The sequence below is a fragment of the Caenorhabditis remanei genome, chromosome X (genome assembly GCF_010183535.1).
Source record: "Caenorhabditis remanei strain PX506 chromosome X, whole genome shotgun sequence".
In the NCBI taxonomy this organism is placed as follows: Eukaryota; Metazoa; Nematoda; class Chromadorea; order Rhabditida; family Rhabditidae; genus Caenorhabditis; species Caenorhabditis remanei.
The window spans coordinates 17,379,802-17,400,283 of NC_071333.1; the positions used below are offsets into that span (position 1 = coordinate 17,379,802).

Here is a 20,482-nt window from a genome sequence, read left to right on the forward strand (position 1 = left end):
GTGAATGATGCTGGAAATGAGTAACTTGTTTCAGATTTCAATAAAGATCAGAAGAAATTTATCACTCTCTCATTGTTATAATAATAAATAGGTTTAATTATGTTTACAAGAGAATGACTCACACAGTGGTTGGAGAAACACAATATGATATATATTGCCGGAAAGCTGAAGTTTTTCTGATTCCGAATCTATATTCAGTTTTTGCAGTGGTTCTTCCAGTTTTGAGAAATTCAGCACCAAAGTTTGGAGAATTGTATGAGTCATTCCCTAGTTAGAGCCGTTATTAGTGAATGCAAACACGGAAGCTATAATTCAAGTGCAAAATGCTAAGTTTTATTGTTTATTCATCATTTATAGGTATTCTCATCACTGTTTTCGTTTTCCATGTTTTTTTCCAGAAACTAAAAATAATCAATTCAACTGATGGTTCTAAAAGAACTACCAATACATGTTTTAATTGGTGAAAACAATTTTTGAGTTATTTCAGTTTTTATCACAAATGTTTCTTGATCTTCAGTATTCTCTCAAAACTTGTGTCCATGTAATTAATCACAACACAATCTTGAGAGCTATCGCAACTCCTAACCGATCATTCCACCGCTTTCTTCCGTTTCTCCGAAATCCGTGGAGACATACCGGGAACAAGATAAATGCGCAAATGCCGACTTCCTCTCCCATCAGTTTTTTTCTTGTTTCGGTTTTTCGTAGTTGTCCGTATCATTGTTTGCAGCTATATATCTTGTTGTCCAGATCAGTCGGAAAAAATAACCGAGCCGCTAACTTAAAGCCGAAGGCATTGAGTATCGCTGAGTATACTCTAACGAATCTATGTCAAGCATGCAACATGCGCCCCAATTTTTTTTCGCCGCTATCCTATCCGTACTCCTTTTCTCCTGCTCACATGGTCCCTTGACAATCTTTCAAAAGGACGACGGACTAGGAAGAAAAAAAGAAAAAAGGAGAAAAATTGTCGCAGAAAAAATGGAAAACGAATAGCAATACCAATAGGAATAGATATTCATACTTCTCCTTTTTCTACTTTTTGCTAAGCTAGTTTCAATTCTACTCCTCTCCTCAGAAACCTTCCTGCTGCTGTCTTTTTTCCTGTTATACTGATGCCTTTTTTCTAATTGCTTTCTTTTCATCTTTTTTGCCACTTTCAGTTGCACTTACACTTCTGGTGTGAGAAATTGAAAAAAACTCCTTTCTTTAAGAAAATCACGTAACATTCTTATCATAATATTTTGAATTGTCCATTACTGTTTTTGTTAAACATGGACATTTGAACTTTACCCATTAGAAATATTTGTTATATGCAGAATCATGATCAAATTGTTCAACTCAAAAAATTGAATACGAGAAAACAAAACAACTTTCATAACCGGTTCACACACTTTACTATTTCCATGTCTCCGCTATCTCGGAACTTTTTTATTTTGCCTACTAATTTTTCTCCCCACAATTTTCCGTACAATTTTTCACCTGCCAAGACAAAGAAAAAAACGTTCACCTTATCCTTCCCAACAACTAATAAGGCCATTCGTCGCTTTCCCATATCCTTTTCTCTATGACTACCACCATTTCCCGAGTGCTATTTGGGGTCTTTCCACTGACATAAAAGACAAAACATGTCATAATGGATGATTACCCTTCTTCAGAAGAAAAGGGTTCTTGTCTTGTTGTGCGCTATTTTTTTCGTCTGTTTACTTACTTACACGCCTTTTGTGCCTGTTTTCAAGATTGAAGGAAAACTGAAAAGGAAGAAGCGAAAAGGCTATCGAGACTACATTTCCCGCTTTTTCGTTGAAGTTGGGAAAAAATAAGAAAAAAGAACTTACGGTATGTCTTCTTAACACATTTTCTCACGCCTAATCTTCTTAGTGAACCTTCTTTCCTGGAGCTCCGAGAAGGAAAAAAGGTTATTGCTATTTTCTCTTTCAAATTCCTGTGTTGAATTCAGTTCTTGAATATTTCATATATACGTAAAAGATAAGAAAATCTGAATGATTTCGCAATATTCTGAAACCAAATTTTCAAATAAATTGATGTTGGGATAACAGTTATAAACCATGACTCAACCGCAAGGTTATTTTTCGATTCTTCGGTATTTTTTCATACTTGCTTCAATGCATAATAACCCGAAAAATAAAACTGCTCTTGATAATGATAGTGTTGAAATTTTGAAACTTGAGATATGAGTTACTGGACAACAATAAGTTTTTGCAATTTTTTAGAACTACATCAAAACAATTTGTGAATTTTTTATTTTCTGAGAATTAGACACTCATCCCTTCATGTATATTGAGATACCCCATAGTCATTATTGAAAACTTCACAGTCTGCAGCCGGAGGGTGTAAATGGTGCATCTAATTTGTTTGAAATGATCTCGAAGTGGAAAACATGATTTGCAGTTCTTTTTAGATTTGCAAAACTCAAAAATACGAATATTGATTTTTTTCAACTACGAAACCATTCCGCAAATCTTCAATGAATTAGACGCGAGAATTTATAATAACACGAAAAATCTATGTGCTGTTGATAATAATAGTGTTGAAATTTCCAAACTTGAGATATGCAATACTTGACATTAGCGAATGTTTGTTATTCTAAACGAATTTTGCTCGTTATTTTTTGAGAATTAGACACACATCCCTACAGTGATACTCCATAGTCATTGCCAGTTACAAAATCATTCCACCAACTTGTTTCCCCAGTACTATATTTCCAATTTCCGTCAATCTCCCCTTGTCTTGACCTTCTATCTTCTCTTCACCCCCTGTTCTCTCTGCCTCTAGTTGTCACTACATAACCAACCACCGCCGCGCTCTCTTTCGCAGCACGGATGGCCGAGTGGTCTAAGGCGCCAGACTCAAGCGTAATGCTTGCCTCAAGTACGAGGTCAACTGGGTGTTCTGGTACTCGTATGGGTGCGTGGGTTCGAATCCCACTTCGTGCAGATATTTTTTGAATTTTTGAAAAAGATTTTAGTTTTTGTTTAACTAGTTGTCTCATTTTTCATTTATGATGGCTCAGTTCTTTGATTCTTTGTTATTTGTACTCCTAATCGAGTTAGTACCTATCTCCCAAAATTTTTAGCCGCAATTGTTAGCCGCTTACCGCAAAACGCACAAAAACATGCAATCCATCAATCAGTCAATCAATTTCATTAGTCTTTTTACATTAGGTCCCTTTCTCTTTCTCATCTCTCTTCTTTTTCTAAAATGCCCTCCCGTCATTCATTTCTTATTCAATCCTTACGCTTCATTAACCCAAATGAGCCATGACCACTTTTCGTTCGCAACTGTCTTTCTAATTCATAAATATTCAGTTTGTTATGCTTCGTTTGGTTGGATAGAGAGATGAATACTGATGTTTTCAGATTTTTGTGTGTGTAGACGGTCGTTTGGTGTTTCCCGGTGATTAATTCTGGAAAATGAAGGTGAGTGAATAGATATTCTTTACAAAACACATTAAATGAATGAATGTATTTTCAAAACGCAAAGCACCTAGAAAAAATTCGGACTAAAAAGAAGAGAAAATAGAATCCAAGTTCTGAATATGCAAAGCAGGTTAAATCAACTCACATGGGACCCTGCAACTACTCTTATCTCTCTCATCACCCACATTTTCACTCGGTTTCTCCCAGCTGACAAATAAAACATGAGGCTTTGCCGAAATGTGTCTGACAAGAATCTTCCATCCTTTCTCCCTTTCTTCTTCTTCCGTCCATTCTTCCACTTGGTCCTTTCGTATTCTTATTCTCATCATTTATCTTCATTTGCCGCTCTTCTCATCGCCCCGCTTCTGCTTTTAAGTTTTTATTGCGGAAAACCGATATCCAACCAATTTGTATGCGTTTCATGGTTTTTTTTAGTCTTGAGATTCCTGGATATTCTTTTTTTGAAAAACTTTGAATAGTAGTAGTTGAGTAGGTATTTTGTTTGTTTTTGTTATATTTTGAATCTTATTTGAAGCTGATGGCGTCTTCTCAGTTTATGAAAATAAGAAAACATAAACTTGTCAAAAATCGGGCCGGCCCGGCTTCAAATGTCGGTGGATAGAATTTCGATAGAATTTCAAATTTTTAGTCGAAAACTAGTGTTTTTTCAAAAACGAATTCAACGAATTTCTACTAAAATAAGAATTCCAAAAAAAATTCAAAACATGTTTCAGAACGGGCCGAGCTGCCCAGGCCGGGTTGTGAGAAGTCTGGAGAATACTATAGATTTCCATTAAAGCTTACCTATAACCGCTGTAAAAGAAGTACCGACAACCATCGAGAAAAAGGAAAGACAGAGGCTTCCACATCGTCGGTCACCAATTACAACCCGCCGCCATCAAAAATTTATAAACTGACCCAATGAATTTTAATCATTCATCATCCATATGATCTCCTCCTGAAAACCTCATCATCTATTCACACCGACTATTATTGACTCTACGATGACGGACGAAAAGATAGATACAACGTTGTTGTGTCCCATTTTCCTTCGTTTTCACTCACTCTCTCTCTCTTTCTTCTCACTTTTACTCTCCCGCCCCGATATACATTTCTTGTCGTGAATTTTGAATTCAGCTCCCGCTGGTCCGTCCGTATTGAATTTCCTCCCATTTTCTCTTCTTCCTCTCTCCCTCTGCCTCTCTACAATCCCGTGATATTCGTTTTCGAAAAGTTCTGAATAAAAATGAGCGGGAACAAGAGGAACAAGCATCCTTCTTTATATTCCAACATTTTCTGGTCCCTGGATGCATTTTTGTGTGTTTTCTACAACTTCTATCACCCCCGCCGTCAGATACCTCATCCATTTATCATCTCATCCTTCGTCTTATTTCGAGCATACTTTTTTTTGACAACGAAGAACATAGTGGCTGTTTCTTTTCTTCAGCTGCCCGCGGCTACCCCTCTTACAAGTTTTTTTGTCTTTTTGCGCCATGTTACAACTCATAAATCATTCATCACGCTTTCTTCTCGTTTTTCGCTTTTTCTTCATAAATATGCAATTGTTTGTGCGTATTTAGCAGGGATAGGTTTTCCAAAATCTGTACTTTTAATAGATCTCAGTTTTCTTGATTGTTACCAAAAACAGTCATACTTAGACTTGTCAAAAATCGGGCCGGTCTAGTCGGGACGGATTCAACAATGGGTACTCATATTTTAACAAAGTTCTTTGAAAATGTTCGAAATTTGAGTAAAAGTGCTTAAATTACCATGCACATTCACTTTCTGATTAAATTTTAAATTGTTAGTTGAAAGCTAGAAAAAACAAAACATTTCAAAAAAATTCAAATTTTGGTTCAAGACGGGCCGGACCGGCTGCGCCAAAAATAATTTCGATTTCGGCCTGACATTTTTGGCCTGGTCATATCATACTTTCTATCTCTCTTTATCTCTCTCCTTGCCCTCATTTCTTGACTTTTTTCTTCCATCGTATCTCAATAGAAAAATTAGATTCAAAAACCAAGTACGTGCTTGTTTTTCTTCTTGTCATTCTCCTTCTCCTCAAAGAATATTTATGGTAGTCAAGCAGAAAAATGTCGCGTAAAACCCATATTTCAATGTAGTGCTCTGTCCAGAAGCAGTTGGAGGAAGTGTCTGGAGTAATTATTTTGAAATTGCTTGTTTTCCTGGAACTCTATCCTCCGTCGCTGACCCTTGGCTTTTTTCAATTGTTTGTGCTAGACAAGTTGACTTTATAGTCTCAATGATGGAAGCGAGTTTTTTCTTCTTTATTGAAGTATACATGTGTAAACCAAGCTAAAAAATTTCAAAAGTTTTGAAATTTTGAACGAAAATTTGAATTTTTTGAATTTTTTTCCGAAAACGTCAAATTTTTGACTGTACTTCAGAAGTCAATCAAAATCTAGTTATGTATCGAAAATTTAATTCTTTAATGTTAAAATTTCAAAAAATTCAAAAATTTGGTACCTTTTCTTGAAGCCGGGCCTTGAAAGTTTTCTACCAAAAATTTGCAAATGTTCCTAGAATTATTTTTTCACTTACTAATATTCCTAACCTAGTTGAATACATAGTTGGTCAACGCCAGACAAAGTCCATTCGCTCATTTCATTAGCTGTCTTCTTGTCTCTCAACTCACTCCATACATAACATTCCTTCCTCTCTTGTTTTTTTTATTTTCTTTCTCCACTCATTTTCACTGCTTTTAGTAGGCTATTATAGGTCACTGAGCAGCTTTTGAAAACGGGTGTTTATGCTCAGCGGGTGGAGGGGATGGAGGAAGAGAGGGAACCTCGTCACACATACATACATGCTCACACTCTTTTCTTCTTCTGCTTTTCCTTTTCTCTACAATTCGGATGACCCGCCCTACTCCTACTCTCCCTTCTACACCACAACCCATTTCAAATTATTTAACGGACCCTTTTAGGGTGAATTAATCAAGAATGTGGTTGGTTTTCGGTGAATCGGTGAAGTTTGGTTGGATGTCCTTGACCGTCAATTTGATTGTTGTCTCCTCTAAAAAGATAAGGCAAAAATGCTACTTTAGGATTATTCAGTGGAATTTCAAAAAACTTTAATTTAATGTGAAGTAAAAAAAAATGCAGTATAAGAAAAAAAAATCAATTTGACATCCGAAAGAACAATCAAGTTCTTGTTCTCTTATTGAGATTAGATTGAGCTGCTACTGCCTCTCCCTCTTTTCATCCACTATTCATCTCCCTTGGGTATTTCCACTGCCGCCTAATAAATATTGACTCGAGCCATTCCATTTCATTCGGTTCTGTTTTCCTTTTCGCTTCTTTTTTTTGCAAGTTTGTACTTCAGTGAGGTAATGTATTTCAGAGTTACAATATTCCTCGACGAAGTGGGCTGATTTCCATCACCTACCTGTTGATCAGCTCAACAGCGTGGGTGGTGCAAGCTGGGAACCGACAGGAATATCAGTATAGAGATGTAAGTTTTAAAAAAATTGATTGAATTCTGAAGAATAGTCAAAAATTCGACATTTTTGTAAAACATTTCAAGTTTTCGTTCAAAATTTAATTTAAATAAAAATTGAATTTCAAATCCCAGACCGGCGGGCCGGGTTCTGTGCCGGGCCGAGAAAAATTCCAATTTTGGCTCGGCCCGTAAAAAGTTTGCTATCACTGTTAAATTTTCTATGTTCCTCGCAATACTGATAATTGAATCTGAAAAAGTTATGTTTCAAACTTTGAAAATTTCATGACATATGGTGAACTCATCTCCACTCAATTATAGGATGCCATTGAGAACAAACTAATTTGTGCCAGCAAATTAGCCGACTACGCAGCTTGTCAATGTGATCCATCCGCCGGCGAGTACTCGTGCATCAATGCTCAATTTGTGGATGCAAACGTGTTTTTGGACATTGCCACTAATTATAAGTAAGGTTTCCTTTTGTTATAACATTTTGCAACAAAAAATATTGCAGATACATCAAAAGCGTAACATTCCATGGCAACAATTTCCAAGATCTCACATCCACTCCGTTATTCGGAGCAGATTCACAGAATAGTCTTATCAAGCTGAACCTCTCCGCTAATTACATTGGTAAGCGGATGCCGTTCGGTCAAAACAAGGGATTGCTTCGCAAAACCTCTTTCCTCTACTCCAGACCATTAATTATTTCCTTTAAAACCTTAGAGGGATTGAGTTGCCCTTCTCCCTCTCCTCTCATTATGGTTGTTTACTTGCTTTGGGGAGACTAGTGTAGTCTATTAAGAAATAACAAAATGAGAAAAGGAAGTGAGAAAGAGTTTATTCTTATTTTTATGTCTTGCAGTGAACTTGAATAGTAATGCACTGCGAAATATGCCTAATCTGCAAGTACTCGATATTTCAAATAATGAGATTGTGTTTCGACCGAGGGATGTTGATTTCTTGACACATACTCCACATTTAAAAGAGGTAAGCAACCTGAATGGTTTCTCCGGATTCCAGTTTTAAAATACACGTTTACAGCTCTATATGCGGCGTGCCTTCACTGTCACTATCAATAGAACTCAACAATTTGAGCTTATGCTGGAAATGTTCCGACAAGCAAAACTTGAATATCTTCAGGTATGAAAATTCAAACTTGTCACGGGCCGGGTCGGACCGAAATCTAAATTTTCTCGGCCCGGCCCGGGGTTTGAAATTCCAAAATTTTTTCAACTGTATTCTGAACGAAATTTGTTCTGAAAATGTCTAGTTTTTGACTATACTCCAGAATAATTCAATCAATCCCTAGCCAAGTTATTTTTCTGAATGAGGATGCTGACATGTTTTTCATGTTATCCGTTGTGTTTTCTGTGTTTTAAACTTGGAACAATAATTTATTGTTCGAAATAGAGTTTAAATTCGTCATTTCATTCATAAAGCGGCGATTATTTCTGGTCGGAATCCTGATCGGATAATACAAAGCGAGCGTGGGTGTACGGTCAAAACTGGGTCCCATTTTTTATGATTTGTACGGTTTTTGGAAAATTGTACATGATGTTCAAATAAGTCAAAGATTGATGTGACAGTCCCCCACTACACAAGGTTCTTAGTATTTCGCAAATTTTTCCTTCTTTTCAAAGAAGCAAAATAGAATGTTGCATCTGACATTCCAACTTCCGATTAAACATGAGAACTAGAAGGCACAGAGTAGCGTTTTATCACATCGGAAGTGAGGAGAAAAACTCTGGTCTTTTTCTCGGATTATGATGTGATTCCCTCATTCAAAAAAAAACCCTCTCGTGCCTCTTGCAAGGTCTTATGATTGCACACCACTGACAGTGTGCTAGAATATGGAATGACATCACTTTTATGTACACGTGGGGTGAACGGTAGACATAGATGGAACAGATTGATGAGATTGAACCAGCACTCCTAATGATGCAACCGTTTTGGGAACCCGACAAGAAGATAAGATTGGATGGGTGCAATGTTAGGGTTACGCAAAAAAAAACGTCTGGGATAGGGTGAGAATGACGTTTGACAGATTGTTAGTATTGCATAGTCGATCGAAAGTTCTCAAGTAGACAGACATATGCTAATATAACAATAATTGTACTCTACATATTTGCCTCTCAATTAGCACCTTATATAAAAAATATATAATAAATTCAATAGTTTTATACTTAAAACTGCTGAAAAAAGTGATAAAAACGGAGAATTTTTTCCAGGTCCTCGATCTATCGTACAACTTCATCCACACCGTGCCATTCGAGATTGCCTGCCCATTTCCAGCACTTCAAACATTGGATCTCCGTCAGAATTTTATGAAAAATTTTATTGTGAACGAGACGTGTATCAAAGATGTCAAAACCATCAATTTAAGCAGGTTGGTAGTTTTGTTTCTTTATTTCGCTCAAAAGTTCAAATCAGCAGAAAACTTGAAAAACTAGAAAAAAATGGGGAAAGGTTTCGTGTGAAGCTGAAGCACTCAACGAAATTGAATTGAGTAATTGAAATTATTTTCTTCTTTTTTTTTGGTTTTGAGGAGAATTTAATTTCGTAAAAGTGTTGTGGAAATGAAAGAATTATTTTAGTTCTTTGTTTTTGTAATGTCCATTTTTCCAGAAACCAACTACATGTGATTTCCGACGATTTCCGTGCCCTAGCCGACAAGGCGCAACCGGAAACGTTTTTGCTCCGTAACCTGTTTTACTGCGATTGCAACTCGAAAGAGTTCATCACCTGGATACGCTCCACCAAATCGGTGAGTGATTCTAATTCTGATTCTCCACTAGGCTACATTCAACTTTGTGTGGTTTCTTTGATCCCAGTGAACTATGTAACACTTTGTAAACCCTCTGATCGATCATCAAAACGAAAAAAAAAGTTTGAATCGTACTTTATAATACTTAATTTGTGTCTCCCCCCTTTTTTGCTCTGATCTCCTTTTCGGTTCGTTTGTTTTCACCACGGACAAACATCTAACTACAACAAGTGTGGAAAGTTTTACAGAGGTGGTAGATCAAATTTGGACAGGAACATGTTTACTTTCCAAAACTTTCCAAACCTTTTATTCACTTTGTCCCAGCACGTGACAGACACAATGCGGCCCCCGCAGGGGGAATCTAGAGTGGAAGTACATTTATATACATGAACAAAAAACTTGTGTTCATGGTTTACTGTGTAGGCGTCGCCATATTGGTACGGTTCTTTTGATCCTCTAGACTTGAAAAAAGTTTCGATTTGTATAGAAATTATGTATGTACATAGCTCGACACTTATCAACACTTCTTAACATGTCTGAAAATGTAAAAGTGGGTTTATGAAATGATTCTTTTTGAATATTGGAGTATCAATCAGACCATATTTACACAGTGCCTTTGAATGTTTGATTCCGATCATGATACTGATTTAAAAATTTTTAATCTAAAATTTCACAATTTCAGGTGCGGGAGAAGAACAGTCTAGTATGCGAGAGAGCAAGCCCAAAAATGTACGTGGGGGCACGGATTGCAGAGGTGCCAATCAACAAACTGACCTGCGATGAGCCACTTGTTACAAGTCACTCCTACTCTAATTATGGCAATTTTACGGCATTATTAATTGCATTCTGTCTTTTCAGTATTTTCTAAGATTTTTGCTATTTCTACTGCTCCTCTTATTTTCTTTCCCCCATTTTTCTCGTGTTTCAGCGCTACTGACCGGTCTTTCTTTTCCTCTCTTGCTTCTTTTTTTCAAATGCCAAACTAATTTCAAATCGGAAAAAAAATATTTTCATATATCTTATGCTTCGCAAAATAAATGATAGAAATTCCATAAAGCTGGGTGAACGAGAATTGATGTCTTTGGAGCAAAAATACAGATAGGAAGAAAAAAAGATTTGAACATACCAGTATGAGATGTTCCCTATGAAAGGGAGAACGAAATGTGAAAGGGAATTCGAAAATGTTTCGGAATACAATTACAGTATCAAATTCTGGGCGTGGAGGAGAAGACGAAAAACATGTGTAACACAGAAAAATGAGATACACGAAGAGTGTTATTGGGAAAGAAGGGTTTTGATGAGGACTTTCATGAATCTCAGGGTAGAAAAACAACTTATCACAAATATAGAATGGGAAACTTAATTATTCAAAAGAAATACCTTATTGCTGGGTAGAATTACATTTTTAAAACATTTAAAAACTAACAAAATCATCAAATGATATATGTAGTAGGTGTGGAGGGGGGAACCGTTTTTGAGTATCAGTTGCTCAGTGAAATCAAATTCCGGTCTAACTGATAGAAATTGAACTTTTAAGTGAATTTTGTGACGATCATTATGTGAGAAATGTGAATAGACGACGATCTGATAGAAATCTGTACGGTGAGAAAGGGGGGGGGGGATCATTGGAAAAATAAATAGGACTGGCCCAAAAATAGGTGCAGAAGGCAGTTAGACCCCACGGATTGCTGGGTCGACGAGGGCTTTGACGGCGACACCGATGTCAGTGAAGACTCGACATTGGCGACGTTTTGCCATATCCTGGAAATAAGTTAATATAAGAATTGATTTTTTTTTCCAAAATTGTTTTTGTTTTTGTTTAGCTAGTTGGTCCCTTGATCGTGCTCACTAGATAATTTTTTTCTCTCTGCTCAGTTCTAGAGCTTCTTTCTCTCAGGTTGGTCTCCTAAGACTCTCAACACGCCACCGCCTATGATGTCATGAGTGTTGTTTTGCCAAAATATAGGATCGCCACCAATACGGGAGCTCTTTTCTTCTTTTCTTCGTTTTTTTTTTGGTTCTCCCGTCTCATTCTTGTAACCCGATCTTAAAACAAACGCTCCGGATGGTGAGATCGAATTTTAGTTGCGTCCCTCTGTCTCTGGCTCTTGGAAGAGTCCGCGTCGACTCATGTATTCAACGCATGCAGAGACACGTCATCTTAGGCTAACACGACTTAAAATAGATGTAGCTATTTTCAACGTTTTGTAGGAGGATTATCACCCCGACATCATTTAATCCTACTCGGAAATTTGAATCCATTTAGCAGAGACATGAATTCGTAATGTACCTTTAAATAGCAAAATGCGATTTGATAGCAATCGTTGCGACGACGACGTGCGGCTCTCGCGTGATCTTTTTCATCTTCTGTCATGTCATCAGGACCCTCCAGTATCTGAGATGTGGACGGTACACAGACGGTTCCCTCCCAGTTTGTGTGGCCAAGAATGTACGCAATCTGAAATAGGAAATGAAAAACATATAATTCAAAATGTTCTTATGAATGGAAGGTGTGACACTAGTGATAAGTGACATCACGATCTGGTTCTGAAGATTTAAGAACATGCTAAAATTTATATGTTAGTTTTAAAGTTTTAATGGTATTTGTGTATTTGTGTGTTGGTTGATAGCGGCGGCGTGACGGAGAAAAATATTTGTTGCAAATGTCATTTTTGTTTCCTTTCCTTCAAAACGGTCATAAAAAGTGAAAGGAAGAAACCGAACAGCTGACATGCGAGCGATTGATTATGGTCGACGCTTTTGATCTTTTAGCAATCAATTCCCAAAAATTACGTCAGAAATACATATTTAGGACATTTTTACGAGCACCGACCGATAACGGTTCGCTTTATTTTATGGGCATACACACGCGCAAGAAAAAGCACACAACGTAATGTGCATTGTCAGTTTTACTCGACAATAGGATTCAACTCTTACCTCGACCATTCCCGAGAGGAATGTTGTTGTTGATGGAATGTAGTAGAAGAATTTTTTATGATGATGGAACCAAGTCCTGAGGCAATTCATGCGGCTATCCAGTTGGAAGTTTGGAGTAGCAAGCACGTATGAATACGGGGTGCCCTTGCCACTGAAACAGAATGTTGTAACAATTGACTGCATCTTATTTTTACTTACTCTAAAGTAGGCGCTGCTAACTCTTGAACCCAACTGTTGTCGTCAGGGGAGCTGGAGCACAACTCAACAGTAGAGCAGTCAATGTTCACTTTGGTTTCACTAAAGTTGTTAAATAATTGGAATGTCAAATAAGAGTATCAAAACTAACGGTTTTGGCAAGAAAGAGCTTGGAACAATGAAGCTAGAAGCTCCATCATCTGGGAAGAACTTCTCGAAGTTTTGCTTAGACCGCCGGCGGACAATAGACTTGGAAGCAATAGTTCCATTAACATTTGTTGCTTTCATGGTCACTCTTGGAGATGGGATCGCTGGTGTTGCCTGGTACATAACTGCCGATGAATCCGCAATCATTCTTGGATACTTCTTGCGAAGAACTTGAACTTTGTGAACTACACCAAACACGACTACATTCAACATGAGAAGTGGAATCAGAATGTAGAAAAGTGGGAGTGCTGGGAAGGCGAATGACATCGCAATGAGAACAGCTGTGTCGATGAGTCCGGTGACAACGGTTTTGGTGGCGTACGACTTGCAGACTTTGATTGTCTGAGCTGCCAAGTTCTTGACGTTTCGTACGGCTCTCCTTGCACGGATCTGGAGGTACGGTAGTCGATTGTTCTTGGATCTCATTGCTTCCGCTAGACTCTGTCTGCCGAGCATCTCTTCTTCAATGAATTCCAAGGCATCAGGAATGGTATGAAGCATTGGTACTTGATGGCTATCCAGAATCTTGTCCAGCAGTTGGCAAGTACGGTTTCGGTCCGGCAAGTCGTCCGGGTGTGCTTTCTCAGCCCATTCCGTTTTTCCTAGGAAGACAACCACGAGTTTTGGGGATTTGCGAGCGGCGAAGTAAGCGATCTCGAGGAAGCTGGTGGCGTTCACAGTTGCCGGATCGATGACGAACAAGAACAGTGATGAGCTCTGTAAATCGGATTTTGAGATTTTGGAATTCTGTTATGATAGTGTAAGACATAACAACATGTGTAGACACACTGACCTCTTTGGCAATTGACTCTTCATAAATCATGTTTTCACTCCAGAAGCTTCTTTGTGGGTCATAATAAGTGATCCCTCTTTTCTTGAGAAATGGAATCACCGATTGCCGTCTCCACACAGTAGTTCCACATGATCCGCCAAGGAAAACATCATAGGTTTCCCTCGAGCTGGTTGGTGTTTCTTCTTTTGGGCCAGTTGTTGGTTTTGGTGGTTTGCACACACAGTTACCGGCTACTTTACACTCTTCTCCATTCTTACAGCATAGCGGTGGGACCTTGGATAGTTTTTTGCTCTCGATCGGCGACTTGGGACTTTTAATTCCACTTTTCTCCGTTGTTTCTTCACTGAAATCAAGAACAATAGAAATTAGTTAAGAGGGGCGATGGTCTCCATCTTCTTTCAGTTTTCACTCTAACCTGACACTAATTTCTCTTGGCGCAGAACATCTAGTCATAGTTCTCGGTTTCTCAAATAAGGCACTTTCAGTTTTAGTGAATGTTGAGTAGGTGTTGGTGGATCTTAAATGAATAGTCATGAGAGATATTCTTGATATCACGAATGAATATATAAAATATGTAGCCGGTGGAAAAAAGGTGGAGAGGAAGGAGAGGAGGGGAAGATGACGACGATGACGATGAAGATAGAGGTGGAAATGTGGAAACCAGGGTAGGACGTGATGAAAGGGGCAAAAGAGGAGGCAAAAAAATGTATTCAGAAGTAAGAGAAACTAAAAGTCGGAAAGAGATCGGGAATTCAGTTTCTAATCGAATCAAAACTGACGAGGGGATAAGAACTAACGTGGTAGAAGGTGTTGATTTATATTTAAGATTTTTTCTTCTTTTCCTCTCCACAGTTCCCAATCGAACAAAAATATGATGAGATTTCACGCTTCATAAAACATCATTCGGTACCGCCCAATTAATTAGAATTAGGATTAACAATCCTTGTGATTGTCGTCGTTGTTTGGGAATGGTATTTGTATGGTCGGTAGGGACAAAGGAAGAGAGAATGAATGAAAAAAGGAAGAATTCCCAATTTTTCTAGCCATGTGGATATTGTTGCAGAGTGACCGGGGCTACCTATTTGAATGCCGTACGCATGGTGATCTTTCGATCCGTTTCTGTTCTTTCTACCAGCCTCATGGAAGAGAGAGCAATGCACCCAGGTAAACGATGGGCCCCGCCCATCGAGAGAGGTGGAGACTATACTTGAAAATAACTGGCGGAGAAATGGGGGAGGGAGGAAGAACAAAGAAAACGGTGAGGTTATGGACATAAACGTGGGGGGCGGAGCTTCGTTTCAAAGAATTAGTAAAGTAATCTAGAGTTGATTTAGGACGGGCGGCGCTTACCCACCGGACGACAAAATTTTTGCGATCATTGAAATTTACGCTCGCTTATCGGTTTGATCCTTTTTAAGCCGTTTGAAAGCAGAATAAAATTGGAAAATTTTATTGATTTCACATTTTTATTGGTCGCAAAATTCTGTCCAATTTTATGCACCAATGAAAAACCAGCCTGGCCCTAATCTTCGCCAAAGATCTAGAGATTACGATATTACAGGGAGAGATGAAAGATGGTCGGAAAAGGAACTATCGGTAAAAATCTAAAGATGAAGAAGTCTGGGGCCGATGAACCTAATGTATGGTTGGGATTTCAAATTTTCCGAAATTCGGAAATTCACAATCTGAACGTGTCTAAAGGTAACTAGCAAAAAATCGGCAGTGGCCAAAAGGAAGGTAAAATGAAGTCGTGTATAATTTTTTTATAATCCCACAAATCGTGTGATCAGGTCTTCAAGACAGCTTTTCTAGATTGTAGATCAGAGCTGTAATCTCACAAATTCATTATTCGAGTCATATTTATTTTGACCTGAGACGAACGGAAGAGGAAAACGAAAACGAAAACGTCGGATTAAAATTTACTCAGATCCAGAGGATTAATGACGTTCTCGACTCGACGTTTTGGAATACAATATGAGGAATTTGACATTTGGTTCGAAATTTGTTGTGATGTCCGCGTCATCTTATTGTTTTTTGTTGGATTTCGTATGGAAAACGAAATTGTACAAAATGATGTAGATGATGATGGTGATGATGAATTAAATATGTTTATATATATAGATTTCTTCTAAATTTTGAAAAAGTAAAAAGACGTTGCTCATAGGTAGGTAGTGGTGTTGGGGTAGTGTCCAACGTCATTCTGACTTTTGGAAGGTATCATTATTTGCATTGTGTCATTAGAATCAGTGAACGAGACAGTGTTACTCAACCGCTCGTTACTCGTTACTCGTAAGATTCGCTGATTACGGAGATGTTTTTTGAATATGTTATTATCTTTTGTTGTCCTTTAAGAACGAAAGACTCAAAATCCAAAAGTCTTCTCTTTAACTACTAAATGATGTGGGCCAAAATCAGAAAGTGTTATCAGTTTCTGGTTTCCCGAAAATTCTCACCTCCTTATCACTATTATCTTTGAGTTTTCGAGGAGCAACGAGAGTGAACAAGAATGCTTCGCATTTTTGCATTTTATGCAGAAAAATTATTACTTTTTGTTGCCGTTTTCAGTCCAAAATTACAAAGTATTTTATATTTTACGAATACCGAAAAAATCGAGAGTATCAATCTAAAGACGAAACTGTATGGCCGCAAAAAGGGGAAAATAGGGACATGGTAAGCGAACATAAAAGATCATTGCGTAAAGCGCAAAAGCTGAAATGCAAATATAATTTGTGGATTTGAATCAAATCGAATTCGATGGTGGCTCGTGACATAAAATGTATAAATATATAAATAACACATTGAAACTGTCCAGAACATTAAAAAGGAAAATTCGAGAGAAAAGATTTGATTTCAACAAATACAAATCATCACTTATTATTATTATTCTATCCAGAAAGCTTTTTTTTGATATCAACATTGCTGGATTATGGAAGGAGGAGGAACAGAAAATAACAACACCACGTCACTTTTGTGTTCGATTCCTACGCCGACACTACAAACAGCTCTGAAAGCGTCTCGTAGTAGCGTTTAGTGTTAGTGTTAGTGTCCATGGGTTATTTATCATCATCATTACAGTTTCTTTCGACAAACATTTCAAAATTCCTATTCAAATATTGACTACAGAAGAGGAGAAGAAGAAGTAGACTTGAGAAGAAGACGAAGAAATAAAAAAAAGTCGCATCTGATCCACGAGTAACTTATAGAATGTTTATTTGCTTTTTGCAAACATTCTACGAAGATGAAAAGAAACTGTGGTAGTGACGGAAGAATTGAAAAATGTGACGATTTTGTTGTACTGTACTGTAGCGTCCATCTTTATGTGTTTTGAGCTAATAAAGGATTTGTGATTTGACGTCAGAGCAGAAGTAGAAGCTAAAACACTAGCAAGACCCGAATCAAAAAAAAACCCGAAGCAAAACCTTGAACTCAATGTTCTTGTTTGAGTTTTACGGAACCAGACATCGCCTGATCATTCATTGAAAAAGTGACCAAACGTAACCAAATATATTGGCGGCGGATTTTATTTCAATGAGTTTAACCCTTTGCTCCCAATATGATGAATGATGGGCATAGAGCACAACACATTGTTTGGTGAGCGGTTTCGGAGTGATCAAACCGTTTTATATTTACAAATCCTTTTTTTGTGATCCTCGATATCTAGTCGTCATTCGGCAGCTGATAAGAGGAACAATGAGCAAGAGATCTAGATTTTTCGGACGGTTTCTCGGACATATTCACCACAATCATGGTTTCAACGATCTTTCTCAAAATTATCCATTTTTAAATAACCTATGTTTATAGCAAAAACTGATACGCGTTTCTCATAATTACTGGTTACCGAGATCAAGAAATCCATTGACGTACAAAAATAATAGAAGGTTTCTAAATTTGATCTTACAATGATATCAAAAAGGCGCGCAACGCCACATGAAGCATCGCGGAAGTTTCTAAGAATGTCTGAAAATTGAATCAGTTGCGTCGCTTTATGACACAATGAAGCTTGACAACACCTGTGTCAAACTTTCTAGAATAAAATATTTCGAGGAAAATAAAGACGGAGGAAAAAAACACACACACCACAATTGGCAGCTGAGAATGTGAGGGTGGAAATGAGAAGGCAACTGGAATTGGGGTAAGTGGCGGAGAATCAGAGAAATTCTAAATCCCGCTCGCTACATTTTCAATTTTAACACCCCGACGACGTAACGGACATGACGAAGCAACGGAAGGCAGGTGATGTCAGGATGGATTTAGCGGAAGAACACAATTTACTGATATTATATCTATATTATATCAATTTCCGTGCAGATTAGGCTCTTGATGGAAAATAAAATGATGGGAAATTGATACATCAAAACTTGATGAAGTTATATGAAGCTAATGTTTGGAGTATGTAAAAATGCAGGGCTTTGTAGGTAAGGTCATGTTAGGGAAAGGTTAAAACACGGTATGACATATTGTTTGAAAAGTCGGAGAAGTGGTGTGGTGATAAGAGTGGGTAAGATAAATCGAAGGATGAAAAACTTGCCATTTTGGAAAGTTTAAAAAATCTAAAGTTAAAACACAAAGAGCTGTAGTTTGATAAGAACTAGAGCTTATTTTAGTAATTTTGACTTCGTAAAGTCCAAAATGATTCGGAATAGGTAGGAAAAACCAAAACATGGAACGGAAGACACAATGACAAAGAAGTTTTCGAAAAAAAATTTCTTTTGTTATTCTTCATTATCAAAATTTAGTTGCTATCATTTTTTTCTGTTTTTTTTTTCTTGTCTATCTTATTCGATGTTCATATGATGATAATATCAAGAACACATAGGGATTAGGAAGCTTTTTCCAAAATATGTGGGGGTGTTCTGAGTTTTGGCATCAGTGCAAAAGAATAGAATTCCCTCACTCAGGTTTTTTCGTTTGTGCCATTTCGAATTCAATTTAATTAATTTGAAATGAACTAGTAAAAGATGAGAAAGCGTCTTATTCGACCCGATGTGCAAAAAAAGGAAGAAAGGCGCACGAACTTAGGAAGATTAGAATCTTAAATTCGCAAAGTTTTGGTGACGTTTTGAGAGGGAAGGTTCAACTTGCTCAGAATATGCATACCAGTGTTGGGAAGAAAATGTTGAGTGAGAAGTTTCTCATGAATAAAATGATCTTAGGAATAACCGGAAAGTGAATAAAACAATTTGGTTATTCTGAGTGTAGAATGATCAAATGAAACGAAATGATGGCTACATTGAAAAAAAAACCAATTTCCGTATAGAATCATAGCCTTTAAAGGGATATAGAACGAAGTGAATCTAGACATAATCTAAACTAGAATCATTTTTTTAATGGGGGAAAAGGAATAAGAGTCAACTTTATATTTTTGTTAATGTTAGTGTCAGGTTCGAGAGTTTACTTACGATGAAACCAATCTGAAACCTGAAACCTGAAACCAAACAAAAATGAAACCCACTTGTTAGATGCACAGAGATGAGAGGTGAAGGAGACAATGTTCATGTCGAGAATCTGGTTCTGCTCGCCGCCGTCATTGTCTGAAAATGGAGAAAAACGTGTGAGTCTGTATGAGTAACATAAGAAAAACATCAGGTGGACTGATAAGACCGCCCCATGTGAAAACTCTCTCGCTTTCGCCACCTGGAAAAACAGGAGGAATGACAAATTGACAACAGTACACTCATGTGAAGAACACACCGGAATGAATGAGTGACAAAGATCATGAGAGACATGTCAATTTGTATCAAAGGATGAAGATGAGAAAAGAAAAAACAAGAGACTCGTCATTGTCATTTTCACACTGAAACATGTTGAGTGAGCTAAAGAGAACAAGAGAATAGATGAGAAGAAGAAACGCAAGAAGAGTGGCTGAAAATAAATTGAAAACCGCCGTAGGACTAGGAAGAAAGGAAAAGAAGAAAGAAGAGCCCAGAGTGATGACATCAACTTGTAAACATTCATTTCCCCTCCTCTCCAATCAAAAATAAATCAAAAATAAATCAAAAATACTGTCGTTTTCACTCTGATTTTTCAATATTTTTTCTTGACTGGCGTCCAAGCTTATTCTACTATTCTTTTTACAATGACTACATAACAACAGCCACCTTCAATTACCTTTACCTATGCTATTGAAAATCAAGCTAGCATTTTCAATAGCATACATTATGAGAATAGGAAGAGGTGCTTAGATGCATAATTCTGGCTGTCATTATTATTATTTTCTATTTTTTTGGAGGATGCAAAAGATTTAGATTTCCAAAGTTCATCCCGATGACAAGTGTCGCCGCGCAAAAGGAAACTCTTCCAATGAAGAAGAATAGAAAATGAATAAAAATCCTCTTCTCTTTCTCGTTGAATACTATGCAAATAACTATGCGAGTGAATGTATATACATTTCCCATATCCTATTCCTGGATATGATTGCATCAAGTGACGTGGTAGAGGCCCTTGGACTTGGAGGCTTCGGAGCTTCACTCACATGATAGAAACTGGTTCAGGGAAAGGGATTACTATAAGGATTTGGTTAATCCGCCCGAGATTGATAATATATACATTAATGCCACCCTCAATCTCATCCGAACAAAGCATCAGCTTTAATGTCACCACTCGAGGGATGGGAGATGTGAGGGTTTGAAAATTTTCCTTTAAAAAATTTATACTGAACGTATCATCATCACCGGTGGGAGAAAA

General features: G+C 37.5%; 2 protein-coding genes across 2 annotated transcripts; one reads left to right on the forward strand and one right to left on the reverse strand.

Annotated features, from left to right (window-relative positions):
• Positions 1-3,434: 3,434 nt before the first annotated feature.
• Positions 3,435-10,534, forward strand: GCK72_025522 (uncharacterized protein; the record flags this gene model as incomplete). Its single annotated transcript, XM_053736372.1, has 9 exons — positions 3,435-3,440; positions 6,804-6,914; positions 7,221-7,366; positions 7,414-7,532; positions 7,765-7,889; positions 7,944-8,042; positions 9,131-9,288; positions 9,528-9,666; positions 10,349-10,534. 9 exons carry the CDS (start codon positions 3,435-3,437, stop codon positions 10,532-10,534), a joined length of 1,089 nt encoding a protein of 362 aa, XP_053579938.1.
• An 803-nt stretch (positions 10,535-11,337) lies between these two features.
• Positions 11,338-14,332, reverse strand: GCK72_025523 (uncharacterized protein; the record flags this gene model as incomplete). The annotated part of the gene is made up of 7 exons (XM_003106227.2): positions 11,338-11,427; positions 11,957-12,124; positions 12,604-12,754; positions 12,802-12,900; positions 12,950-13,722; positions 13,799-14,141; positions 14,214-14,332. The coding sequence occupies 7 exons, from the start codon at positions 14,330-14,332 to the stop codon at positions 11,338-11,340; spliced, it is 1,743 nt and encodes a 580-aa protein (XP_003106275.2).
• Positions 14,333-20,482: the final 6,150 nt, after the last annotated feature.